This window comes from Varroa jacobsoni, unplaced genomic scaffold (genome assembly GCF_002532875.2).
Source record: "Varroa jacobsoni isolate VJ856 unplaced genomic scaffold, vjacob_1.0 scaffold_1019, whole genome shotgun sequence".
Classification (NCBI taxonomy): domain Eukaryota; kingdom Metazoa; phylum Arthropoda; class Arachnida; order Mesostigmata; family Varroidae; genus Varroa; species Varroa jacobsoni.
This window is the reverse complement of record NW_019213921.1, coordinates 400,638-427,519: the sequence shown is the minus strand read 5'-3', so window position 1 is coordinate 427,519 and position 26,882 is coordinate 400,638. Positions and strand designations below refer to the sequence as shown.

At 40.8% G+C, this 26,882-nt stretch overlaps 3 protein-coding genes and 2 long non-coding RNA genes across 15 annotated transcripts in view; 3 read left to right on the top strand and 2 right to left on the bottom strand.

The window, feature by feature from the left end:
* LOC111265862 (uncharacterized) overlaps positions 1 to 9,265 on the bottom strand; it is a 67,760-nt gene extending 58,495 nt beyond the window's left edge. Inside the window, exon 1 of one of the 2 annotated variants that reach the window (XM_022842843.2) lies at positions 9,163 to 9,265. The gene's annotated coding sequence lies outside the window, so the exon portion shown is untranslated. The remainder of the gene's footprint in view (positions 1 to 9,162) is intronic. The other variant, XM_022842844.2, reaches the window with a different exon arrangement.
* Positions 6,886 to 17,179, top strand: LOC147752759 (uncharacterized). 7 transcript variants are annotated; one of them, XR_015313217.1, is made up of 6 exons: positions 7,313 to 7,527; positions 7,769 to 7,853; positions 8,467 to 8,583; positions 9,246 to 10,023; positions 10,534 to 10,703; positions 17,041 to 17,179. It is a non-coding gene; the product is annotated as an uncharacterized LOC147752759 (long non-coding RNA). The 7 variants fall into 7 exon arrangements; XR_015313219.1 differs by lacking the exons at positions 7,313 to 7,527; positions 7,769 to 7,853 and adding an exon at positions 6,886 to 7,048; XR_015313216.1 differs by lacking the exon at positions 7,769 to 7,853.
* On the bottom strand, positions 13,095 to 26,022 carry Bdp1 (transcription factor TFIIIB component B'' homolog Bdp1). Its single transcript, XM_022842852.2, has 12 exons — positions 25,457 to 26,022; positions 23,845 to 24,134; positions 22,785 to 22,951; positions 21,927 to 22,440; positions 21,427 to 21,508; positions 19,835 to 19,984; positions 19,385 to 19,611; positions 19,089 to 19,259; positions 17,724 to 18,192; positions 17,021 to 17,221; positions 16,613 to 16,876; positions 13,095 to 16,301 (listed from the first exon to the last, which is right to left on the bottom strand). The coding sequence occupies exons 1-12, from the start codon at positions 25,638 to 25,640 to the stop codon at positions 14,746 to 14,748; spliced, it is 4,275 nt and encodes a 1,424-aa protein (XP_022698587.1). The 5' UTR covers positions 25,641 to 26,022; the 3' UTR covers positions 13,095 to 14,745.
* On the top strand, positions 18,117 to 22,080 carry LOC147752758 (uncharacterized). 2 transcript variants are annotated; one of them, XR_015313222.1, is made up of 5 exons: positions 18,117 to 18,194; positions 18,523 to 18,611; positions 19,104 to 19,287; positions 19,829 to 19,967; positions 21,959 to 22,080. It is a non-coding gene; the product is annotated as an uncharacterized LOC147752758 (long non-coding RNA). The 2 variants fall into 2 exon arrangements; XR_015313221.1 differs by lacking the exon at positions 19,829 to 19,967 and having other exon boundaries at positions 21,959 to 22,047.
* The window catches only part of eIF2D (eukaryotic translation initiation factor 2D), a 16,251-nt gene continuing 11,699 nt past the window's right edge, over positions 22,331 to 26,882 (top strand). The window contains exons 1-2 of one of the 3 annotated variants that reach the window (XM_086970683.1): positions 22,374 to 22,461; positions 26,722 to 26,801. In XM_086970683.1, the coding sequence (XP_086826809.1) occupies positions 22,434 to 22,461; positions 26,722 to 26,801 (108 nt within the window). In that variant the 5' untranslated portion in view covers positions 22,374 to 22,433. Of the gene's footprint in view, positions 22,462 to 26,186; positions 26,802 to 26,882 lie in introns of those variants that run through there. The other 2 variants (XM_086970682.1, XM_022842845.2) reach the window with 2 other exon arrangements.

The following is a 26,882-nucleotide window of genomic DNA, read 5'->3' as shown; positions in this document are numbered from 1 at the left end:
GTTAGAGGAACAGCTTGATCGAGGTATTTTGGGGGTCCAATTTGGTTCAGAACAGACCAATTGGTGGAGATTGGTCGGAGATCCGTCCGTTACTCAACCCGATCGGATGACCTCTGGTAAGAATCTTAGATACACTCTCTGTGGGGTACCTTACATTAACTTCTCGCGCGCGCTTCGATTCGAAGGACACCTCAGGTCGAGTAAACGGATCGAAACTGCGTAAACGGCGAAACGAATGTGACCGAAATAGTTTGGCAGTAACTTGTTCCTAGAACCGGCCTGTGTTACTGCTCCGGCAAACACCTATTACAACTACAACTGAGGCTGTTGCTACTTATTCTGACTGAGGCACAGATTTAAAAGAGTGAAGAGCTTTTCTAACCTAACAGAGAACCCTATACATTCTCTTGTGTGGTAGCCTGTCGTTACCCGATTCATTGCCTTTTCGAAGGCCGCCAGCGGCACCCATTGGTTGATTTGAACCTTCGTCGCCCTACTCTGGCCCATGCCATTTTAGGTTCATTGTGCTGCAGACCTGCAAGCCCAGTTTTATATAGCCTCAGAGACAAAGAAAAGAATGAAATAAGGACAAATTAGAAAGGGAGAAAGATCTGGTCGGAACAGCTATCGCTGATGATACTTCTGCTAGCAGCCGCAAACTAGTCGTAGTCAATCAGAAAAGTCAGACCAGCAGTAACAGCTGAGCGAGCTCAAGAGCTAAAAAATGGTCTGAAAGTTGAATCAGGCACTGGATCGCTCAAGGTGCCGGACCACGGCGAACAATTCCCACACAGTCTAAGAAGAACACGGTCTAAGAGACTACAACAGCATTGCGCAGCCAAAAGCAACGGATGAACAGGTCAAACTTGGCCGCGGTGCGCCATAACGAGTTCGAGCGCTAGCTCTATATGAGTACTCGTTATCCATTGGAAAAGCCAAAAGCGGCCACCAAGAACATACCTGGAATTGAATAGAAAGACAGTGAAGGTGGCGTTCTTGGTGTTTGGGGCGGAGGAGGCCGAGGAGAGCAGGACTAGGGTAGTGTATTGCGCGACGACTGATCGTACACCAAGTCCACTGGAATAGAATAAAACATAAAAAAGAATCGAATAACGGGACGGCGTTGAAAGGTAACGGACGCATCGTCCGTGGGCAGGAAATCTTATTCAGCGTTACGCATGCACAACAATTATTGGTTTTCTGCATTGAATCGGAGCAGTTTGTTAGCAAATTTAGTTTGTTTTACTTCTGGTTACTGGCCTGGCACGGCTACCAGTGGTAGTTATAGGGAAGTAAAAGATATGTAAGGGATTGCTGAATGGGTTGTTGCTTCCATACTTTAACACAGTAACTCGCAGTTAATGAAACTAATGATATGAAGTAACGTTATGCCTGTCAAAAATAGACAAAAATAAGCATTTGCTGGCAGCAGTTGTTTCTCAGTACATCAGTCGTCTTCGTTCTAATTAAAACACTAGAAAACAATCTAAGTGCTACTGAAATTCGCGACACTTTGTGATACATTGCACCAGTGGCCGCCATACCCTGGATCTGCACGATTATAATAATAACAATAACACGTATCGTCACAGACTGATAAATTAGATCTTTTCTGTGACCGCGTTTACGATTGAATTTAACAAACAGTTCCTTCCTTTTTAGAATTTTGCTTTTTTTTTTGAACTCTGCTTGAAGATCACCGTAAATATGTACAAGGATAACGACGGACAACGAGGAAGAATTATATCCTTATTTGATGAAGGGCGTACAAACAGTCTAGTGCCCAAATATGTGTGTTGATATGTGTGCTGTTATAGTCACCACAGGCGTCATATCGTCACGGTGCGTAGAAAACAGTCTATCCATTGGAAGGTATCTGCTGAATGGAATCGCAAGATTCGTCGAATGGATTGAATGAATTATTGATTTTGATTCATTTGATCTGTCATTTAGAAACACAACGAAGGAAAGAGAGGAAAAAAGTCGCTCCTGGAATGGACGACCAATTCAGCGACGGATGAGCAAACTGTTCAGCTGACTAGTGTCAGTTTTTCTTACCGCCAGCTAATCACCGTTAGCGGGTATCTGGCTCCTGATCGATGGCTGCACTCCGATCCAACATAATCGCAATACACGCACCCATATGCAAGCGCACACAAGCACACGGTAATATTCGTATAATATCACTGAATGTTACTACCGATCGTGTGGAGTTATATAACGTGTAAGACTAGATATACATTTAAAGAGAAGTGGAGGCGTAGGCATGTTGACTCTGTGTGAGTGGGTACGTTTGTAGCGTGCCCTTTTTTCCATGTATAAAATTATATATTATAAAGAAAATATTATATTAGTGTTTATTATTATTATATTAGGGTATTTTGGAGTTTGGATTTTTAGGTGGTAGTGCGTAGCAATGAGATGAAAACATAAAAATCAATAGACGTCTCTAGTTCCAATGATGTTAAGCTGCGAAATAAGCGCGTTATCAGAAATTTATTATTGTATACTAAATTATAAAAAAGAAATTATAAAATAAAAAATATTTAAAAAAAACGGGAAAGAAGAATAAGAATTATTATTATTTTAGTAAAAACTAAAAAGTTTAATATATTATCATTATAAGTAATTTCCACCACTTCCTTAATCTAAACATAATTAAGCGAATAGAATAAAGACGTTTATAGAAGCCTACATTTGGTCGCGACAGTCTGCACGTATAGTAAGTTATAACTAAGACGTTCAAATAGTCCAACGCAAATTTTCAATATCATTTCGAATCGCTCCGAAAAGCGTTAGTGCGTAAACGCCAGCACTGCCATGCTAAACTGGGCGCACCAAGAATGGCGGGCCTACAGACAGACAAAACCATTAAAAGATATGACCAACTGCCGTAGTCCTGAAAGCAGGCAGGTCCAGTATGGAGTGAGATAACACAGAACGATAGAGAGCGAAAATGGTGTTGTCAGGTGAAAACCAATGAAGACGGAAAGAGACTAGGCTAACAAGTACACAGGTAACACAATGATAATACGTTTGGTGGGGCCGGTCACGCACAAATAGACAATTAGATTCCTCACGCTACAGTAATATGTAACTGCACCGGGACGCAGCAATGTATTTGGACCACTTTGGCAAAGCTTGTTCATGTACCGCATATAAGTTAAAACAAACGTTTAGATGAAATCTGCTCCAAGGGTCGACAGGTATGTTCCTGTCGAATGCGTCTATGGAATATAACGCCATCTGGTTCATCTGGCTGTCAGTCTTTCTAAACCGCTTCCAGAAACCAGCGTCGAAACGTTCGTATCGTTGAAAACTTCTTTAACAGCGATAGTGAGCAATTTAGCGTTGTTATGTCGCGATTTGCGAGACTCTTGTTCAATGATGTTTCATAGACAATACATCAATAAATTCAAACCTGTGCTGTTGGGCAACCATAAGTTTCTGCTACAGAACAAGCTCACACACTCGGCCAGCGTTCACTTTGACGCTAAGTTGCTCTGTATAAACCGTTATGTCAGCTTGCCGATAAAGACATGGCTTACCATTTGACATGATATCATCGATGGTTTTAATTTGGCAAGAACAAATAAACTTGTTAAAAAATATGTTTTTTTTTCCTATTGTAAAAGTCTGGCAGTATGAGGTCTTCATCGACAAAAGCAATACTTCGAATGTTAATTTGGCCTTGCTCACAATAGAGAGATCTTGTGGACCATGTGGGAACGAACGGCTGTTGCTGCAATTGATTTCTGCATCCATGATGGATGCATTTTCGTTCTAAAAAAATCGAAAATACCCTCTAAGGAAAAACGAGAGTTTCTGGAGTACTAAGTAATTACCGTATGCCAGCTATGACAAACCTATACCCAAGATATATTTTGATGTAGTAGAGTCATATGTAGCACAGTATGCACTACAAAACATTGGCAGAATATAAATATAGATAAATATTTGAGAAGGTTTTAGATATTTAAGTTTTAGCCATTCATTGGGTACATCAATACTCTGTTCCAATAAGCTGTCTGAAAATAAAGTATGGAAGAAAATTTGTACTTGAAAACACAGGGTTTCCTTTTAAATACTGGTCTATTTTCTATAAACCATTGTAACAAACGCGCCCTGCGCCAATATACAATTGCTAGTTCGGTTGGTACTCACTTTATCATTCCAAAAAGATAGTTTACAAAAACACATGAGTCACGCTCTCTGACGGGCACACAAGTGTTTTTCGGCGGCATATATATATATATATATATATATATATATATACAAATGTATGATTTTTAATAAGGGAGTAATATGATTTCGATTTAATTGCATTGTATAACAACGAAGTAACATACTTACGTATTATTACAATTATTATTATTATCGACGCGGTGGATTAGGCGGTCGTGCCTTTGGCTGAGAGACCAAAGATCGCTGCTCCAGGTCCTGCCGCAGGCACGTATTGTACGGCCTGTGTGAATATATAAGTTACTTTTTTATAATTATTAGTATTGAAAACATATATAAGAACGGTAATAAATTTTATTACAAACTACTATTAAAACAAGTTTTTCGCACCGGAAAATTGTTACATCAACTGGCATTTGAATAGTCGTTTGTTCCGTTGCTATACAATATCCATACACGTAGTAACTAACTGCATTCGTATTGTAGCAAACAGTACGTAGACGTAATGAAACCGCCGTCCACTCTTGGCGGCAAAGGTCCATCATAAGTTGACCTCGTCGCAAATGGCGAGTCATCACCGTAGTGAACACACCGAATATCCCCCAACTCCTTTTTTGTCTTTCGCAACAGCAATACACACAAACGTTTTTCATTCCCTCCCGATACATACTAAACCGTACGTCTTGGACTTCGCACAATAATCTAGAAATTCCAAGCTCCGTGCCAAAAAACGGTGAAGAAGATGCTGCCACTGCAGTTCAGCAACGAGAAACAAGTAATAAGACATGAATTGCGTTATAATTTTAAACGCTAAGTACGAATAATGCTAGAATGCAAGTGAAAATATAGGATTTTCATCCTAATTTTGCTATCGGATTCAATAGTTGTTATAAATAGCATAAAAGTTGCCCTGGCCGATGACCGGTTCCACTTTCCTCACCCGAATCAAGTGCTTTCGCTTGTGCAAATTGTTTATGATATGCGAGTATCTTTACGTGTCTGTCTGTGTAAATATTCCAAAAAAATGATCTACCGTGCCTATATCTACCTAGCCGAAATGTTTTCGTTTTACATTCACCGCAATAAAAAATAATAACATTACGAATATCGACCAATTATCAATAGAGTCGGGTGGACAAGCATAATGGATTTTCGCGCGCAAAAAATAAAATCAGCAAATACAAGACATATCGACATATTAATATACATTATTATACGTATGTTTTTGTCAATTTTATACGTTAGCTTCTTTACGCACCTGTTGTGCGATATCTATACTAACAATATTTCGGAAATATATTACATATATTGTAGAATTTTATAAAAAAATATTGCCTATGACAGACATAAAAAACAAGCACATACCGTATTAGTCACTAACTGAGACACGCGCGTAGCCACTGAACCATAGAACTCCATTGATTTCCAGTAAAATATCTAAGTGGACAATCGCGTCTTATAAACATAAGAACATTACTACAAGTTGTTTTTGGCTGGCGCTATTGCTGAAGAGAAAAATAATATGAGTTTATAGATGAATGAATGTATGTTATATTCTGAGTATGCTACATTTTTTAAAAATATCCATGCACGTTGAACAGATGAAGTCCGCTCTGATAAGAAATATTCAGTATTTGTATCAGCAGCCGAGAGGACCAGATCATAAGTTACTATATTGACTAAGATCAATACATGTAGCCTACATGATGGAATCCGAATAAATAGGATTTATGATCGACACTGACAATAATCTCTCTATATTGTCGTACACAGCTGATCGTTATCAGTTTGATTATTTGTTTAAGACGAAGTACCATGGCGGATAAAAATGAACGGAAAATTTTTGCCGCCTGGCGTTTTTGAGAATTTTTTGGCGGCGTCGACCTTAATCGCATGTGAATTAACCCATTATTAAGCATATACATTTCATGTAAGCTATTAAATTTTCACTGGAAATAAATTAAAGTTCCCACAAGAAATCCTAAATTTGGCTAGTATCGTTACCACGGTTATAATATGAACTATATACGAAGCGCATCAGCCACGCTTTCCATCAGTATTGGATTCATACCGTTCCGATCATATGCCGACCATCGAAATATGTTCGCAGAGGAAGCTTAACCACTGTATGAAGATTGGTCCTAAGGCTAAATATATATATATGTGATTAGTTTCACTGATGTAGTCGAACTGAAACAATTCTCCTAACTGTAGTACATCTAAATGACAGACAGCCACAAGCAGCGCCCTGACTAATAGCTCGATCTAGTGAAATAATGCAAGATGGAAAATTTCTACTGTAACAATCATCAATCAAGCGTTTGATATATATGTGTAGCGTGAGCCAACCAGACAAGCCCAACAGACAAGTAGCACATGCGGCCCCAACTCGAGGGTATTCTTCAAGCATGTTCTGTCACTGCAGTATGATCCTGCCCGAGACCAGCTCAGCTTGGTAACCGGTGACCTCGCGGCGGCGAAATCATAATCCAGAGCTCAATTCGATAGATGGCAGGACGCCAAGAGGACTGCGCTGGCCAAGCACAAGGCAACATTGAACGCTTTACTTCAGCGCCAGAATTTCCGTGTCGTTTAAATGTCACTAACCAAAAGTGTAATGGCCTTTGGCCGCAGCGGATAATACTGTTATTACTATAACATCTCGAGAACGTGTACTGTTTTTAGGCAGATTACGTTCATAATACCTGCAAGAATCATGTACATGGTAGTAGTATAAGCACGCTCGGTTCAAAGGCTAGCCGTCTTGAAACGTCATTAATATTTGGTAGGGTTTCATCGTTACTATCATGCGAGTGTCATCATTTGCGCGGGTTGTCGGCACTGAAATGTCGATCGTCAATGTTCAGTAAGTGAAACCAGGGCAAATTTTACGTTTTGAAATATAATGCATAGATTAATATGAAGGTACAAGCTGACGTACACAGTCCGTCCCCGTTTCAGCGTTTAGAGGCCGGGTTGTAAACGTTGATGACATTTAAGCACTTAGCTAGTAGAACAGACTAGCGGTTCCTGAAAGAGTTTGTCGGAATAACAAGCTTTGTCAAAGGATTAGCAGGTAAAATGGCGAACCGATGATAACACTCGACAAACCCCACTAGTCTATTCGACCTGTTGCTGTCCGCCTTACGGGAAAAAGAAAACTAGAAGTAACGTTAAAACATTACTAGGCAGCAGGTCTATGTGATAGTAGTGTCAGCGACTGAACTCAGTACGTTGACTATTTATGCTGTCAAATACAAAAATACAGTACAAATTCACCTTCATTTGAGTACGTTGGTTTATTGATATTTTTTGTAGGACCAAGCAGTGTCAGTTCGAAGAGAGGTAAGTTCGTCGTACAGCCTTGTTACAACTATGAATCACTGTTATTCGACATGTTGTTCGGGCGAAGAGCAGAAATGGAAGCTGGTAACAGCAACCAGCCACTTTGTTTTATTTATGGCTGTGACGCGTATCCAGTAACTGCGTGCTCCGTGGCAACCGACTGATTTAATTAAGTAAATGGGCCCAGTCGAAAACACTAAGGGATACATTATTTTGGCGTTTTTTTTTTTCGGTCGTCCAGAGATTTCCGCGATTTCGACACGATAAATGAGAAAGAATTTTCTCAATTTCAACGCAAGTTATGGCACGTTTACAGTTTCCACTCAGTATGTCAACAGTATGGAGCATCTACATCAGGCTAAGTGTTGATAGATCAAATACTTAAAGGTGTTCTCTCGGAAATATTGATAGCTAGCCAATAAAGACCGACACTGGCAAGGAGACTAAAATGTTCCTGTTTATAGAGCACAGAAGTGAATAATGGCCATCTTTTATCTATCTATCCACTTTTGATTTTCAACGGCGTTTCTCATTTTCAACCAATAGTTACTTTGCATTTGTCATTTTTTAAGCTACAATCGTGTTGAGCCATGCAGACTAAACATACTCTTCTATTTCAATCAAAACCATAAATACTCTTTTGCAATGATCCATTCTCTAAACCTCACCGTAGTCATCATTTTCCATACAGCCCACTTCGTATCTACAATTTGGCTTTATGGAATAACATGTGATACTTAGTGCTTGTTTCTGTCGTTTGTACAGAAGAAATCTAATAACATTTCTGTACTCTTTGTTGCCCAAATGTGCACACTCTTTATTGGCATATATAGTATGCAAGTACATACAGGTACTATTGAACATGTGAGTCACAATGAGAGTGTCTACTACCAGCTCCTTCTTCTTATGGTTATAAACTTTGACCGAAATTTATTTCAGAGTTCCTTAGCCGCTGACACATGATACCAAGAAGGCTGTCATCCTCGCTCACAACATTTGAAAAGTATCTACGAGCAATGGATTTATGACAGAAACGACGCGGTAAATACAATTCAGGTGCTGTCAATCTTGTCTTGCCTTACCTTGTCTTGCCATAGGAAACGCCAGCTTAACGGCGATTTATTGGTGGATTGACCCACGCATCCACAGATCTTGTGTTGAAGTTTCCCTCTTTCAGTGTCCCACATGAGACAAAAAAATAAGTACCCTCTAAAATCCCACTGCTCATGTTGTTTTCCCGCCTCCTGTTCGCGCCCTGTTCCATTGACTATATATCCGAATGTAAGCATAGTAGTTTAGGTATGCGCCGTATACAACAATACTTGAAGGGAGCGCGCAAAACACTTGTTTTTCTTTTATATTGCGTTACATTGATTTGCACAGGTTTTCTTTTTGCTACAACCGTTTTTTTCCGTAATCAGTAGAACGACTGTACTTCTAGTCAATTGCAGAAAAATTTCTGGCGCCAAGAAACGTGTGCTTTACAGAAAACCGACCCCGACAAGTCTTTTCTTTCCCATACAGACCATTGCCCCGACATTATTGTAGCCCGTTGAAGAGCAAAGCCATTAGACAAATAAGTAAATGAGCAGATCTAACCGTGTCGGCTCGGTTAATCAACTGTTGTATACTCACCGTTCTTGGTGATATACCGCTGTCGTTGTTGTTGTAAGTCGATGCACTGCAAATTCAAATCCGTTTTTTTCTGTATCGTATAGCATCCGTAGGCACTCGTACGTACGTTCTCTAATAGGGGCACCGGTGGGAGGCAAACGGTCCGATGAACGGCCGTTTTTTCGCACACAAGTGCAGAAAGAGGGGTACACACTCGCTGGTACGCAATTTCTTTTAGCCACAGCCGTAGTTGACACAAATTCCTCGGTTCGCCCAATTCTTCCACAACTTCACTCGGTCAGACCATAACGTCAACACAACCTCGAAATATCAACAAACAAGGAGAACTTCACTGGACAAATCGGTATGGCTGCCGCTTGCAGCCGTCACCCAGCGTTTCCACGATCGGACCCTATCTCCGAGTTGTCTTTATCATCACCATCACTGACAACTATGCTGGCAACATTTCCTCAAATAAGCAATCCGTTTTGCCTTCTTGTCAAAATGCGGAATACATAGATGTGCATCCACGTACGACACACGGCTACACGCACACATCCACGCACTCGACAGAGCCGGACTCCATCACGCACTGCGGGACACTCGTAGACTGACGATCGGACGGACTAACGAGAAGCACAGCGACACACGGACCGCGATGCACAGTCGAATCGCGCACATTCACCCAGCACCGGCGATTCCTCGGAACAGTACGGCAAGAGATCTTCGGCGCGCGCGGGTTCATCCGCAATAAAAACAACCACACCGGCGGCGAGACGATGACGAAAACTGACGGTCGGTGGCGGTCAGTACGGAGCTGATATGGATGAAAACCGCTAAAGGCGGTAGGACGATTGTTGAGATTTGGCGATAAACCTATCGGTAAGTATCCTTTGACCCTGTTCAAACAGCTGTCTTGCGCATTTGTTGTCTTTGATATAGTGTGTTATAATTTCAAATAGCAACAATAATGTAAGGAAGTATTTTGAAGGTGGGCGCGCGTGGCTGAGCTGCTGACAGTCACAGTGATACAGAAACTCATTGGCCTCGCCCCATATAACTTGTTATGGCTCTGCTTCGCACGCAAAAGACGGCGGCACGTTATTGCTTGATTCTAACACTTATTTCACTTTCGTTCCCTGCGTGTGTCACAAGCAACGCAGGTGATCACGTACACGTTACAGCACTGCCTGCCACCTATTCGCTGCTGCTCAGCCCGGTGAAATACGCGGTTACCTTTACTTTTTCTATGAGCTGTTGTAACATCCTATCGCTTAATGTGATGCGATTTGTGACGGCATGTCTTACTGTTGACGCAAATAATTTCCAATTCGTTACTCGTGCTCGATAGCCATTGTTATCCGCGAGATGTGGCTGTTTCTTTCTTCGCAGGCTGTCCCGCCAGCCAACAGCGACAGACAGACACTTCAGCGGTTCGTGCAGCTAGGTAAAATGCGACTCACAAAGAGGTTGCCATCGCAGATATACGGCAAACAACAGGCATCTCGACGTACCGTCAATTAGAACATTAGAATGGCCTACGGGGATTCGTCTTCTGTCTGGTACGTACTCTTCCGGATTATACCCCTATACATTAGGGTCTGTAGTTGTTGTGTGCGTAGAGAGCTCTCTCCTTGTCTGTCTTGCTTGGCGCGCAGTAGCCGATATGTTCCTGGTTACCATCAGCCGCGGCAGTTCTAGCGACGATAGGGAGCTGCCGGCAACTGCTGCTGGCGCCGTGCTAGCTGCAGTCAATTAGTTGGTTGCCTCTTCAATGGACGACGATACTATGGCCGGACTGAAAGAACCGTACGGCCGGTGGCAGCCACTCTCCTACTCAGTTCAGCTGCTAGAAGCAAAAGTAGTATCGGCGAATGACACGCAGACAGGGGGCAACGAGCAGCGCCAGTCCAACAGCCCCAGCAGCAACACCATTACCAGCTTCGCTGTTCTGCTATCGTAGCACACAGCACACTACCGTACGTTCTCTGTCGATTGAGCTGGCCTACGTTTGCTACAGCCTTGTGCCCGTGTGTATCATCGATGTTGTGTGTAGCCGGCTGTCGATTATGGTGTGAGGGTGAGGCGCCTAAGCGTATACGCCTTACACCTGCTCGCTGTTGTTTGGCTGAGTATTTTCGATTCGGCAACAGCAGCCGCTCATACGGCGACGAACGACTGTTTGTGCTGCCTGTCGCTGCTACTCCCAACCCTCTCGTGGTTGTCTGTTTGTTTTTGCGTGCCGCCGCCGCGGCTCGTACAACCAAACCTCCTCGCGCGTTGTCCACATACAGTCGTCCGGCTCCACTTCTCTCTCAGCTATAGACGACGGGAGAAGCTTGGCGAAGCTGCGGAGTTGACCAAAAAGAAGTACAATGTGGTGTTTAGTAGTGGTGATTCCTAGTCGCTAAGGGACGAAGTTAGACTGCGTGGGTTGAAATAGTTTATTAAATTGTTGTTGTTGTTGTTATTTTGGTAGTCGGTTCGGCATGAACACTTATGGTACTCATCACGAAAATAGAGAGTGTAAACTAAATGGGAGGCTAGCTATTGGTCAATGTTGAGTCACGTGGCCTTCGAAGGAGTCACCTTATTGGTCGGATTGGTGCCATCAGGAGCGGCCATCTTGGAAAGAACATGAACGATGGGCGAGGAGGCGCGCAAAATTGTACACAAACAAACCAGAGAGACACAACCTTGAGCAACGTTGGGCGCTGTATTCGCGCCATTGGCCCGTGCGGGAAAGGGTAATTGGAACACGAGCTCCAAGCGATGACAATAACCGGCAAGACAAATCATGAGAACTCCCTGGGCAACGCTCTCTTTTCTGTCAAGGCGAATACGCAACAAATGGAAGATCCCTGCCTATAGCGCAGCGAATTTCACAGATCCCTTTGCCAAACACAAACTTCACTGCGCAGCACGGTTGGCTTCTGATTATTGCTCTTGTACCGACAGCGATTTTGCACTGATTCATTTTTATGTGCCGCGCCTCACGTATGAGCAAGAACCATACTGATAAAGACATCACTCAAGAAAAAAACAAAATAATATCAGTCTGAATAGGCAGTAAATAAAAATGATCTCAGCACAATGTGGCAATAATGAAAAAATTTCACAAGCGACAGGCTTACGCGGGAAAATGCTTTGACATGAAATCAATGAGATGTGTGTGGTTTGCGAACTTAATTAAGGAGATGGCGAGTTTGAAGCGAAGGCATAGAAAAGATAGTCGAGTAAATGGACCAAAAGAAAAGCCGAGATTTCACGATATACTACAAAATATTCGCTAGAATTATATTCAACAAGTATACAATCGCTTCCAAAAAGGGATATAGGAGTGCGTCTCGTTAAGAATTATATAGTAAAGTATATATATATATTAATATTGTAAAATATTTTCCTAAATTTTCAAAAGGCAACAATTTTTTTAAGATTAAATGCATTACCCGTTTTTAAGGAGTTAGCAGTTTATTTATATTTCATAAGAAAATTCAATTTATCAGAGGCTATACATCGTGCGATTTTATATAGTTTTTGTACTGTTCTGGATTATAACGTTTATTTTTAAACAAAAAAAAAAGGAAGTAGTTTAGAAAAATTAGACGACATTCCATTACTGAAGATAGCACGGACTATTTTTTAGCAGTCGGGTTGGTGTTATTACATTGTTCGTAATTCGCTTTATTTCCTGATTCATTTCGGGTAACAACAAACAAAAGAATAGTATTTCCAGAAAGAAAAAACCACAGATATTTACCTAATCATTTTCTGCTATCAACCTAAAGGCCAATCTTCTGTTTACCGCAATTTAGGCTACATATATTTTCTCTCAAATAGGATGTTTTCTGCGACAGTAATGGAGAATCATAGTTCACCCTATGCCATAAGCCGAATATTGGGTTGGCGTCCACTCAAGTTGCAGACCACATTAAATAATTACAACCATAATATTAAATTAAATTACGTCCATATATTTATTTTTGTATTTGTACTTGATATTGGCTTTTATTATAGGTTCGTGTTGATATTTACAGTAATCGATTTGTAATTTGCGTTAACATCATTAACTCAATAGTCGCCAGTAAAGACGCTTACTTTCATTGGAAGCAGGTTGTCTCATTGTATTTACACTTTCTATATGTATTTACGGACCATGCTATTGCGTTTTTTTTGCTTTGTCGAATGCAGAGGACCTTATAATAGTAGCAATGGAGGTAATAACAATGGTAATAAAAATTTATAGAAATACATATATTGCGATGATGTCTTTGTTAAATCATGCAACCGTACTACACTTAACTCGCGTACGTTCATTAATGCATTTCTCCGTTTGAAATGTATTCTTTTTGCCCGACTCACGTTCACTGTGTCTTTTCTTAATATCTTGGTATTAACAATGCTTTATACAACCAGCAGGCAACGCGTATCTAACTTTAAACTGTTTGCAGTATACACAGCCAGACACTTAAATCAACGACTTAACTACGGTTAAAACAATTATGCGAATCTTCGCTCATGGTTCTACCATCATCATGACATCACACTGTGCAGCCAATGCGATTAACAATTACACTGCTTTGGTCGTCCCTTATATGACTTACAAATTCGATTGTATCGAAGTAATCCAGTAAAATTAGTACCGGGAACTATGTCAACTCATTTGGTCGAGATCGCGGATAAAATCTGTCTTGCTCATGAACCAGCGAACTCTTTTGTATAACGGCATCTTGTTAATTACACTGTCGCAAAAAACAGGAGGAGAGGCTTCCTTTTTTCCGCAATTAATTATAGACAGCAACAAGATGGCTGACCATAATAGTACCTCGTCAAACTGTAATTATTGTTTTTCACAACAACTAACTAAATTCTGGCTTCATTTGCAGTTTGCTGTAATCTAGATTTTAGATTTTCGTCTCCAATGCGAACAAGCACCCAGTATAAAATTGTACTGTAATACATCCGATCATAACCACGGTAACGCGAAAGAAAGTTACGAGGGTTTTAGCGTACGACTTAGCCTTCCAACATTATAGTCTCAGGCGGCAACTAATCAACAAAGAGACACCATAAACAACTACAGATAGGGCAATGTTGTTCATAATGTTAGGATGACAGCGAGGATTTTTTTTATTTAAGCTCCTTAGACAGCTGGTCTTCCAGTGCCAATTATTTTATTTTAGGGAAACTTGCGTCGAACTCGAATCACTATCAAATCAAAATAATGGAAGTGCTTCCCTCGACCAGCCTTTAACAATTGAACTGATCAGCAGAAAACTGAGTTATTCATTATAAGTATTCTTAACAGCTAGAATCGATGTTTACTTATAAGTTACTGCCTGATTGCCATGTCGCAAATGTGTTGTCTTAAAAAAATATATAAATATTAATTCAAACCGTTTTCCTATGCGATTTTAATAATGTTGTCTGTCCAGTGCTTCAGCTAATTTAAAATGCGATCAGATAGATTACATTGTTGGTTGAGCGCTCATTCACTTGCACCAATTCCTTGAAATGTGACCATTTATGCAACACGTACGACTTTGGCACTTTAACATGTTAATCGAGGAGTCTATAATGTAAAGCAGAAACAGAATTTTTGTTCTATTTGTTTGCGCCTTTCTGGTGTGCCGTAGACTGCGGTCTCCGTATTGTGACGGGTGTTAGAACGGTGCTTCTTGCCACTGGTGCACCAATAGGCCGTACAACATGGGCGGAAGCTTTTCGTCGAGGCAAGATAACTTGGGCTCGGGCCGGCGCATGACCGCTTGAAATCGATGGCCTGATTAGTGGTGAGTCCAAAAGAGGCAGTGAGGAAGGTTTTTGAAGAATTTTGTTTTGCTCTAAGGAGGTATGGTTACTCGATCCCGTGTCATCACTTGTCATCAAATCTTTTTCGTTATCAACTGCAGTTGGAGTGCGTCCACTTGATGCCGCCCTCCTTTTAGAAGTAGTTGGGGTGATGGGTTCCACTAATGGCATGACGCTACTAGACTGTGAACGCGGGGATGATGACCGCGTAATGGGATTTTCTGTTTCGGCCTTGGGGCTTTCGAGTGTAGATCTGTCTGTTTTTTCGAAATCAACACGAAGCAAATTCGTTATATCCGCTTCGATTCGAGCCGCTGCGGGCGGCACGGTTGCCGTGGGATCCTGTGGTTGTTCTTGTTGAACTAAAGTCTTCGGAGTCGTGTAATCCCCTGCTTCCATGGGCGTAGAGCTGAGAACAGTCGAGGCTAATTTATGTTCTGTGCTAGCTTTTGCTTTTGAGCTAACAGCTCCTTGCTGTGGTGCGGATGTGGTTGTTTGTTTTTGTGCAACGTCGGCAGACTCCGCATGTGTTTCGCTAACGACTTTTTCATCTTTAACTAGAAGCGTAGCCTTGACTGCAGAGATAGCTTTTGCCGAGGCAGGTGCGACAGGTGTTACAACACGCCGAGATGATCGTCGTGTTTTTGGCTCTTCTTCAATGATGGCACAAAAACTGTCGTCAGTTCTAGTTACATTCTCAGGTATAGTCTTCCTGTTAGATAACGCAGATGAAGAAGGCTGATGAGTATCAGTGTCAGCTGCTAATTTTTCTTCAATAATATTGCTTGCTGTGGATACGACTTTGGCTTGCTTTGGGTCACCCTCAGTTGTGCGTTCCATCTGCTTGCTTGTTTGAAGGCTCGTTCCGTCTTCCAAGTAATTCTGCTGGTTTGTCTCCTTAGGGTTACTAATAAGAAGATCCGAATTCCTCAGTGTTAAGCTGTCAACGGAACTCGGTTCATCCTTTAGTACCTCTTCATTGGCTAGAATTTCTCCAGTAGCAGTTAGCTTCTCAGATTTTTCGGCTTGCGGTGCGACTTTTAACGGTTCTGACATTTTTGTCACTACACTTAAAGGTTTCCGGAGCAATGGTGTTCTTCGGCGTGACAAGATCGCTGGTTTCTTGTTTTTTACCACATTTGCGTTGGAAATGTTCGGATTCGATGCCTCCTTTGAAGGAGTGTCCTCGGAGAGCGAGGAGACCAATGATCTATCATGCGTCGAAGCAGAAGCATCCCTGGGTTCGGGTGCTGTGTCAACTGCCAGTGTTGATGACTCGTCCATGGTAGTCGCCTGTGTATCGCCTGATGCCGGCGATGAATCCGAAGCAGTCGTAGGTGGCACTGAACCTATGGTATATAAGGAATTCAACGTGTCACTTTCATGCAGTTAGTTCACCTCGGATTCATCAAGGCGAAGATTGCGCATTGTCTAAATCCTGCATAGTAATAAGTTCGACTAGATTCCTTAGTCAGATATTCTTAATTCATACGTGATTTCATAACCAACTTTTAGGCTTGATGATAATATTGTCAGGGTTGAAACAAAAATGTACTGTATTTTGATTATATTGTATTGATTGAATATTTACACATATTTGACAAAATAGTCCACATTATGGTATAAAAGGACGTACAATAAAGTTTCGAACACGTAATACCTCGTTTGGCTCGTGATCTAAAGACAACTTTGGGTAACGACTTTTTGGCACTGGAAGCCGCTGTTATGTTGAAATGAGACGTATCAGAAGCGTTTTGAACACTTTCTCGATCCCCGGTTGAATGTTCCTCAGCCACGTGTTCCGCGATTCGTGCCGGAGATGTAGCGTCGTGTGACTGATTTGTAGATGTACCTATATCGTCGGTGGATATGACAACTGAGCATGGGTCTCCCTGTGCAGCGGATTGTGAAGTTCGACTTTCCTCTGGAAAGTACAACGATATGAAGGCATTAACACCATTGAGAGATCTAGATTTAGTTTACTACCTATTATTCTTCTACGAAAGGCAGATATATTCAGCCGTCGAATTCAGATAGTCTGCGACTTTGAAATAAAACATGTAGATACCTTTTTTGACTGATTTAAAGGTGACTTCAGGCAGCGTTTCTTCAGCCAAGGAAGGTGGTACGCCATGGAATGTTTCATTCGAGTATGATTTCTCCGAAAATACTTGATCTTGCAGTATGCTAGGACGCTTTTCGACAGATACCACTTGCATGGAAGATGGCTGAGACGGCATCGTTGCACTTGATCCAGCATTGGATTCTCCTAGAAAGCATCAATCATAAACAAAATAACTATATAATGATAATATTTATTTGTTTTGTAAAATCAGCACAAAAAAAGCAAAGACACAGCTGATCTTATTTTTATTGTCGACAAATGAATGTAATGAGTTAACAATAATAAAGTTTTTGAATTAATATGCATAGAGACAAGTACTCTAAAAAGCAGTTAACTTATTAATGAATTACTAACGAGTATTTTAATAATAGTAATGACCATTATTACCGTATTCACTTAAACTGATACATCTGTTCTCAATCGAACTAAATGCTACGATATGACTCTTCTTACGGAATAAACATTTTTCGGACAGAAGGCATACGAAGCGAAGTATTTGAAATGCGGCATGACTAAAAGGTCCAATATGCCGTACCAGATCGAAACTATCATTATTGCCATTAAACCACACTTTCCCTTAAAGAAGAACCGTATAGTCGTAACCGTTCATTATAGCATTTTCTTTATTATTATAATTATAACGTACCTGAGACAGCTTGTACACTTTGATCCAGCTCAATAGATAACGAAGGATTTTCTACTTCACTTTCATGTCCTTCGGCGGGTACCACCGTTGAGTCTGCAGTAACCGGTGATGTTTCGTTGTTTGTCAATGGTGGGTTGACAACGAAGAAATGCAGAGCCTTGTCACCGTCCCGAGGTGCAAACAATACGAGCTGGCCAGGTTCGAGGCCTGGCGGTAGAATTGGGGGTTCAGGCAAAGGTGCTTGATCTGGAGATGCAACAGGGGACGTGCTTTCTGAAGGCTTGCTTATAGTTGTAACAATGCTTTGAGACAACTCTGCAGAAACTACGGGTTGGGTCGAGGGAACAGACGGTTGAACTGCCGCTAGTGCATGGGCGTTCTGTGATGTTGATTGTTGTATCGGTTGCGTAAACGGCGTGGTTAGTGCAGCTTCATCTAGCATTACGTAATTGTCAGCGGCTGTATCCTCCTGTAAGTAAATGGAAATAAAGAGAAATTGAAGTAAACAGTATTCGTTTTGCAGATCATAGAGCCTTATTCTAACATTATCATGTTGATTAGAGTTTATTTACACATGAGGCACCTTAGTAGATAACTCATCTCTGTTTTGGCGTTTAGTGCAATTCATTTTTTTCGCTTCGTGTTTCTTTTGTGAATAAAAACATAGCTTTTCAGTTGTACTTCAGTCTAAATCTGTGAAATGTTTTCAAGAGCTAATCTTTCTAAAAACTAACTCAAGTAGTACTAATGATCTTCGACCTACCTCAAGCAACTGTTGACCTATTTCTTACCCATTTAGCTCAGTATTAAGGGCATCATGGCTTATTTCTGCATCGGCAACAACGACTATAGCACTTGATCCCGAGGATGACCCTATATTAACCCCGTGTAAGTCATGGATCAAAATTGTCTCTGCCAAACGATGGCTTAGACCTTGCTTTTTATTTGCGCTAAACTCGAGGCGTAGCCCGTTTCTTTTCTAGAGGCATTTACATTGAATAGCTTTTAACTAGTATTTTCAAGGCTGCGCAACATCTGTACTCCTGATAAACGCTTTATACTATCCCCTTCAATAAGCTCTTTTCCGCATTCTCCTTTTGTAGAAACTCCTTATTTAAAATTTGGCTCGATCTTTCTCTAGAATTTCCGCTTGTCAAATGGATTCTAAGACTTGTCCAATGTGAGGTGAAATCAAATCCCTATTTGGGCTTTCCACGTACTGCACATCCACTATAGTGTTCTCCCAAGTTCGTTTGCCTTGCTTGTTATTACTGATTTGTTCAACATGGACAGTCTCTCACAATTAAACCTTGTTCCCCTTGCGGCTCATCCAGGTCTGCGATTTTTTTTTTCTGTTAAACCCACCTCGACAACTTCCAGATCGCGGTCCCCTTCATCATCGAATGAATCCGGTGCTCCCTCATTCATCTCGGCGTAATCAACCTTCGCCCGCTTCCGTCTAGTCCTAGCCAGCGCGTCCTCTATAATTCCGTTACGAAAGCCTACTTCGTCGCTGTCAGACCGGTCACCTTCGGCCTTCATAAGAAATCACAAACATTTCAATGTAAGCATGACAACCAAACTATTTTACGTTAGAAATTATCCCACAACTCTCTAATGCAAGCGATAAATAGATTTCAATAACAGTTTTGCTCGCTTACCAAGTCATTGTTGCCCTCATTCTTATCCGGCGGTTCTTCCTTGGTCTTCTTTTTTCCCCGTTTACTCGTTCCTTTTGCTTTACCGCCTTTTCCAGTTTCCTTAACCTTGTCGTTCCTTGTTTTAGCAGACCTAGGCTCGCGAGGTTTTTTAATCACTGGTTCATCTTCTTCGTCCTTAGATATGTCCTCTAGTTCGCCCTCCGTATACTCAAATTGCGTTGGATGATCTGTAAAAAAGAATGGATGACACAAATGAATAAATAACACCTAAGATTGATATTAACCAGAACAGAGTTTAACACAAACACATGTTTCGTTGGATTGTTTCCGTACCCTTTTTTCATTATAAGTGTAATATAGTCGCACTATGTAACACAGCGGCTATAGTATACAATAACGTGGAATGTTTAAAACCGCGAAAATTGCTTGTGAGAATAATTTCAGACTTACGAATAGCTTTGTCAACAAGGGACGGATTCGACTTCTCCTCACGCTTGAATTTATTCTTAAGATCTTGACGGGAACGTGTCGGGAAGAACTGGGTCATTAGCGTGAAATCAGTTCCGCAGATCGACAATGCACGGTAAAATTTTGACGTCTCTGTAATGTCGTATCCAAAGCCGCATCCGACATGCGTAGACACAAATAGAAATTGTGGCTTATTGTTGTAAATTGTATGTGCTTAGTGAAACACAGATGGGTGTACGAAGAACAAAGGATACAATCGAGGCTATTAATAATTAGAACCACATATGTAGAATTAGTCAAACAATTATGTGCGTATTGTTTGCAAACAGCGGCACGTGAAAGATTCCTATTCAATCAAGTTTTGTGAATTTTCAATGTTCAGGGTAGGAAATATCGCGTCGCCCAAAGAGTGACCTAAGACAGCGACTTGAAGATGAGCGAGATTTCTCCAAAACAGTTCTATATTAAGATAAAGGCACAAGTACTGCGCAGTATTCTTTAAAAAAATGTGCTGTTTACGGTCAAGATGTATGATAAATGGCCTAAAAATGGTTTAATCGTTTGCGTTCCGGGAGTTTCGACCTGAAAGACGCTATTCGCAGTGGTCGACCATTTACACAAAAAGGTGATGCGAAAAATTACTGCGAAAGTTGGGCAAAACCCACACGGGAATAGAAAATATATTGCCAAGGACTAAAAAATTCATCACCAAAGGGTTTTGAAATATTTGAAGTAAGATACCACAAAACTCGATTTTTGGGTGTCACATGAATTAACGCAAATTCAATGATTATATTTCCATCTGCGAAACTTCACAAAAATGCGACATAATAGAGCAACCGCAATTGATCACGAGAGATGAAAATTAGATCACAATATACAACAATGTGTAAATTAAAAGAATATGTTCTGCATTCATGTGTGGCAAAGCCCACACTAACTACAAAGAAGGTGCTGCTCTGTGTTTGATGGGATTAGAAAGAAATCATACATTATGAGTTTCTGTCGTCTGAGAAAACGATTAGTTCGAACCTTTACAATTAATAACGTTACTGTAGGCCATTGAAGGGAATGGCCGGTACTAACAAACAAAAAAGGCGTTGTCTTCCATTACCACGTAGTCGAACCACGTACGTCTTTAGATACCCGACGAAAATTCAAGGAACTTGGATGAGAAACTTCAATACACCGGCCGTATAGTCAGGATTTTGCGCCGTCAGGCGAATATCTGTTTCGCTTTCTGCAGAACTCCCTTTATAATGTTAACTCTGGCTTAATGGAAAAATGCAAAACTTTCTGGTCACAATTTTTCGGCCAGAAACCACAATTCTACAGTGAGGGAATTATCGTGTTACCAGAAAAATGGTAGAAGGTCATCGATTAAAATGGCGCTTATCTAGTTTAGCAATATTACTTATTAATATATATTCCTTCAATAATAACAACCTAACATTCTGTATTGCGATGTAGATACAAATTTGATGTGACCAAAAAAGCAATACCATTTGTAATATAGTTTGTTTATACATATAAGAGTTGATTTTGTTGTTGCGTTAATATCAATCGTCCGTTACCTCTTGTCGTCCATGTACACTTTTTAGTTTTCTTTGTTTTGAACGAGTCGTACTTGGTCTTGCCCGGTTCTTCAACGGTTACCTTCGAATTCACAACACCAATTTATTGCGTTTAAATAAGACAGCGTTATAATAGCCACCGCAAATATGCCACATATAGTTAACGATTCGAATGCAATCTGCTTAAAAGTGTATTTTCTCGAAAGCCTTGTTGCCATTTGCATACAGAAAGTGAAGTATTACGATTAATATCAAATTCTGTAATTGCATATTTATATGGGGCTGAAGGCAAGCATATTTTTGGTGCTACATAGCATTTCACCAGAATACATACGACGCGCTGTAAATAATAATTCATAAACCCTTGCGAGCTAAATTTCGTTACACATGAAACCCTACCAATACAGTAAGTTCCATCGTAAATAGTTCAGTACCTAAATAAATAAATGTGTCGAGTTTTACTTCCATTACGTCAGTTGAGCATTGCTTCACAGTCTCACCTTAAGATTATGCCTTTGTTCCTCTGGGTTAGGTCGCCTGATAACGAGTGATGCTTCATCTATCTGAATTGAGCCATCAGCACCGACGACTACTCGTGGCCCGATCACCTCTTCTTCCTCATTATCACCTGCTTCAACCTGTGGCGGTGTGCCGACGTCACCACCAGCGCCGGAACCCTGAGCCGAGTCTCGCGTCGACTCATCTTCGAGTTCCGGCTCAAGTGACTCCTGCAAATCGCCTCCAATAGACCCATTTTGTCGACCTAGTTCTTTGTCCTTGCCGCCCACTGCTAACTTGTTTTTATGTCGAGTCATTGGCGCGCCCGGTGGATTGTAATAGATGAGATCTAGCATTGTTAATTTTGAAGTGTCGACAGGCTCTTTGACTTTGGCAAACTTCCGCCGTGAGGCGATCAACATTTCACGGAACTCGTTCGCTTTACGAGCAGCTTTACGTTCGAGGCGCGAAGGCAGTGATGCTAGGGGGTCGGAGTCATTTTGGTCCTGATGCGATCTGTGATCAAAAACGAGCATGGTGAGTCAAGTCGAAAACTCATTGAAAACGGGTCAATTTATAAGTATTACTATTATTAGTATTGCGGAATTTACGATTGTATGCATATGACTGTATAATAATTCACGCTTATATTGTTATCTCACCCTACGTAACTTAGTGATTAGGATCATCTACCATGAAAAAGTAAATCTCGCTTAAGCATAAAACAATGCATAAAACAGGTCTCTAATATGTGAAAACGTATACAACCACATAAATGTTATGCCTCATTTAGGTAACTACCTTAAAAAATCAAGGATTTCAATTTAGAAAGTACATTTTCATTTGTTTTATGCCATTACCTGCTGACCTTCGGCACTCTCTGTTTTTTAGCAGGTTCGGCGAATTTTGGCGCACTTTTTTCCTCCCTAGATAGACTAGCTTTATCGACGTGGATATCATCGTGGACAGTTTCAATGACTGCTATTTGCTCTTCCTCAGCTCTCTCTTTCGTGCAGTTAGTGTCCGCCTTTTTGATAAAAAAAAAAGAAAAATTTCCTACGGAACATGATTAATAAATCCCAATAATTAGTAATTCAATTATTAAACTTTTTTTTTAAAAGTTTTTTATTAGTAACCCTTTTGAATAGGGTTCAAAGATAACACTTCGTTAATTCTTGCAACCACCTTTTAAAAATGCCTTTGGCTGCATCCTTGATTATTCCATACTTTGCAGCGGCAATTTTCCGTACTTTCATATTTATTTGAATTCCTTCGAGCAATAAGGAGTAATATACAGTCAACTAAGGTAACTACTACGGCTAAGGTCTAAAAACAAATAATTTTTTTCGAGAATATTCGACATTAACGACAAAGCGGCATAGAGCACCAAGTATTCTTGGTGCTCTATCAAAGGACAAAATGACGCAATTCTCATAAAACTTTTTGGGAATACTTCCCAAAAGGTGTAAAACTGTTCAAAACTATAATGGAACAAAAAAAAACGATTTATTTTAACTCCTCGTCGATGTGAAACGCAAATGGAAACCGTCGTTCAGTGTTCGATGAAATTTTAGCATTCTGTCGTCGTAACCTTTATCACCATTTGATTACTAATCAGCATTTGACGTTCCCATAATTAAATGAGAATTGTCATTAAGGTTTCAAGAAGCATATAACCGTCAACACCACAATCTCCACTATAAGCTATTCGCACACGAATAGTGATTTTACTAAAAAATACTCATGATGAATCATTTCGAAAAAATTACCTCTTCTTTAGGCTCCTTCAAGTAGCCTTTGGTCCATTATTTCAAAAAACATTCGCGCTATCCTGGTCCACATACAGAAGGTTCGGATATATCAATTAGAAGAGATTTAAACTTACGAGCAGGCCATGATCTTTGTGAGTCTGTGGCGTACCTTTGAACTGGTTTCTACATGCGGCGCGAAGACATTTTCAACAACAGATTCTGGCAGAGTTAGCGTTGACGCTGGTGTATTCTTTGGTGTTAAAGGCGCATTAGTATGAGGTTTGCTGGGTTTTGGCGGGGGAATACGCGGTCCAGCTCGCTTTATACGCGTGATTGGTTTTTCCTCTGCGTTAATGGGCGTCATTAATTCGGACGTAACCCTCATGTTATCGCATTTCGCCGCCTGATCCACTGGTGCTGTAGGCGTAGTTGGAGTTGACTGCATCCCATTTTCCGAAGCTGAACAACCGGGTAATATTGCGTTACATATAAAGAAAGTTACATTCTTAGATAAAATCATCCGGAAGTTCATAGCCTTCAAAGGCGTATATGTGATAACACATTCATGTTGAAACTTAGCTTAATTACTTTCTTTTTATAATCACTTAAATAATCTAGAATCAACTGCCCTGTTCAATCAGAAATTTACCTATCCGAGTTATTGTGTCCAACTAATAACGATAACGAGATTAGCGAGATAAAAGTTTTGAAGAGCTTCGCGCTTCCAACTATCTTTTTCAGTTTGTGAATCGCCTAATCGAATATTGTATAGGTCCGCTTCTTGTGTCTGTAAAATGAGTATCCTTGTATGAGGCTCAGTATCCACGTTTAGACAAGACACAGATGACAAATAGATGCCCGACATAATTGCAGGACAGACTGTAACCTGTCAAACTGTACAAATCTTTCAATAACTGTTTTTCTTCGATAAAAGAATTATGTAGTACTACATTTAAATTAGAATTAAAAAAATCGTACAAATATCACTATATTATTATTGCTTGTTTCCTTCTCTGCACCATTCAATTTCTGTAACTTATTCATACATAAATCAGAAAAAATATTAGAACGAGTAATACAGCATGTGCGCCCTATGCCCGCTGGTGTGCTTCAGCTGATTTTTGTGTATATCACCTGAGCATAGCACCATAGCAAAAACCAGAATCGCCCCACAACGACTTCGACAGCTCAGATATTACACTCGGCTGGGAGAAACTGTTTTGTACTCACTCCTTACATGCCCTTGTGCATCTAGTATTAACATCCTATTTTTACGATTCCGCCTAATATTGAAACAATTGGATGACAATCAAGATATGCCTCGATATAGCCCAACATAGCCCTGATTTTCTTTGACCCATATATGACACGTGTACTTCCATTCTCGGATGACTGCTTACTCGGAAGATCAATAGTAAAGAACGAGCGTACCGTAACGACACTGCAGACTTCCTTTTTTTGTCATGTAGAAGATTCCATTCGGAATTCTCTGGGCAGAAGCTTTACTCCATTGATCTATTATCGTATTATTGGTGAGTAATTAAGAAGCCTTAACTGCTAGTGGGCTTCTAAACATCTCAAAACAAATTTGTAAAGACGTCGTCATTCTGTGGAACGGAGCGACTGAATAGTGCTTTACTTTTATGAAAATAAATTAGCCTGAGAAGACTACGTATTTCAACGTGTGGGAACTTTTTGGCACTACCTATGGACCGCCAATGGCAATGTAGCATTGAAACAACCCGGTATCAGAGAAATCAGTTTTTCAACCTAAAACTCACTCCCAGCCGATGACTGTTTTACTAGAGCAACTGAAGGCAAACTTTGAGGAGGTGCTGTCGCATTTTCCACCGCAAACGGGGCACTTTGAGTACACGTTGAGGTTGTAGCCGCCACAGGCCTTGCCGCTGGCCCTGCCGCCAAGGGCCCAACCTTTGGCTTAATCAATAACCGAGTTCGTCGCATCGTATTGTATGCAAATTTTACTAGTCACCACTTTCAAACTTGACAATCGGAAAAAGTCACACTACACCCACCACCTTCACACTATAAAATGTACTACCACTATCCAATTTCCGCACACTAGAGTAGAAGCGATATTTTTACGTCGAGACAGTCGAGAGCAAAGCTAACACAATTCGAACTCGGTAGCGCGAAATCATATCGTCATACGCAGAAAAATTATCTGTCCGCTCAGAGTTAATATTAAACGCGAAACTGGGTATCAGGCCGACAACCAGCCTGCGATACTTCACTATCGATCACGCGCCCCGACAACTCCACATTCGTTGAGCACTGGGACTCGAACATTTACCAGCTGAACAATTCGCCAGCAAGGGAGACTGTTTTCTATAAACAGCTCAGTGTGGAAAGGGTGTCAATCATCAATAAATAACATAGTATCGTCTGCTATGCTAGCGGAACAAAACCTGCCAACTTATCTGAGGCATAAACAAAAAAATCGCTAATGCAATATCATAGTTTGCTGGCTGGTTGAGATAAGCATGTGAGAGGTGATTGCTGAGGTTGTGCGTGCCACAATTAGCAAACGAATTAAATGTTATTCTGCAAAATGACTTTAAACGTAAATCGTTCGATTTTAATTATAGCCATGTTTCGTCAAATTGACGACAAAAAATTAAGTATAGTCTGGCGCTACTTTTGAAAACGTTCGAATTTGTAGTTGCTATTCACCTGACGACTTGCCCAATCCTCGACCAGTTGTCCCCTTTCTCGAGACAAAAAGAACTAGATACCCAGCCGAAATACGGAGTGCTCTAGCGGTAGGTAGTTGTGGAAGAAAAATTCCTAGCCTGAGTGGGAAGGTCTACTTGTGTTAGCATTGTGCTAACAGCGAAAATCGTATTAACATTTCTCTACAAATCTAAATAAGTGCTGCATTTTCTTCGCTGCTCAGTAGAGTTAGTATTTTAAAGCGTGCTTGGCATATGTCGTCGGAGTGTCGGCGCTTATAATATAACGTGGTAAATCAGGGTGTTGGTGAAACCGCGAGTTGATTACTCGTTTTGTCAACTTTTCTCGAAAGTGTGTCAGTGCTCCAGTCACAACAATGTTTCGGAAACCCTTTCGGGTGAAGACCAACATGCAATTGAAAGGGTCGGACCGGTGAGTTTACTTATTTAAGTTAAGGAGTTTATTTATTATCTTGTTATTAGATCGACAGCCAATGTTTTTCTCAGCATATAT

Bases quoted from the DNA above. Each gene is read 5' to 3' on its own strand.
- Bdp1 (XM_022842852.2), bottom strand. From the start codon at position 25,640: ATGCGACGAACTCGGTTATTGATTAAGCCAAAGGTTGGGCCCTTGGCG. The intron at 22,952-23,844 runs GTACGCCACAGA...TTTATCAAAAAG, and splicing joins ATGTAGAAACCAGTTCAAAG to GCGGACACTAACTGCACGAA. The intron at 21,509-21,926 runs GTGAGACTGTGA...GTGAATTCGAAG, and splicing joins AACAAAGGCATAATCTTAAG to GTAACCGTTGAAGAACCGGG.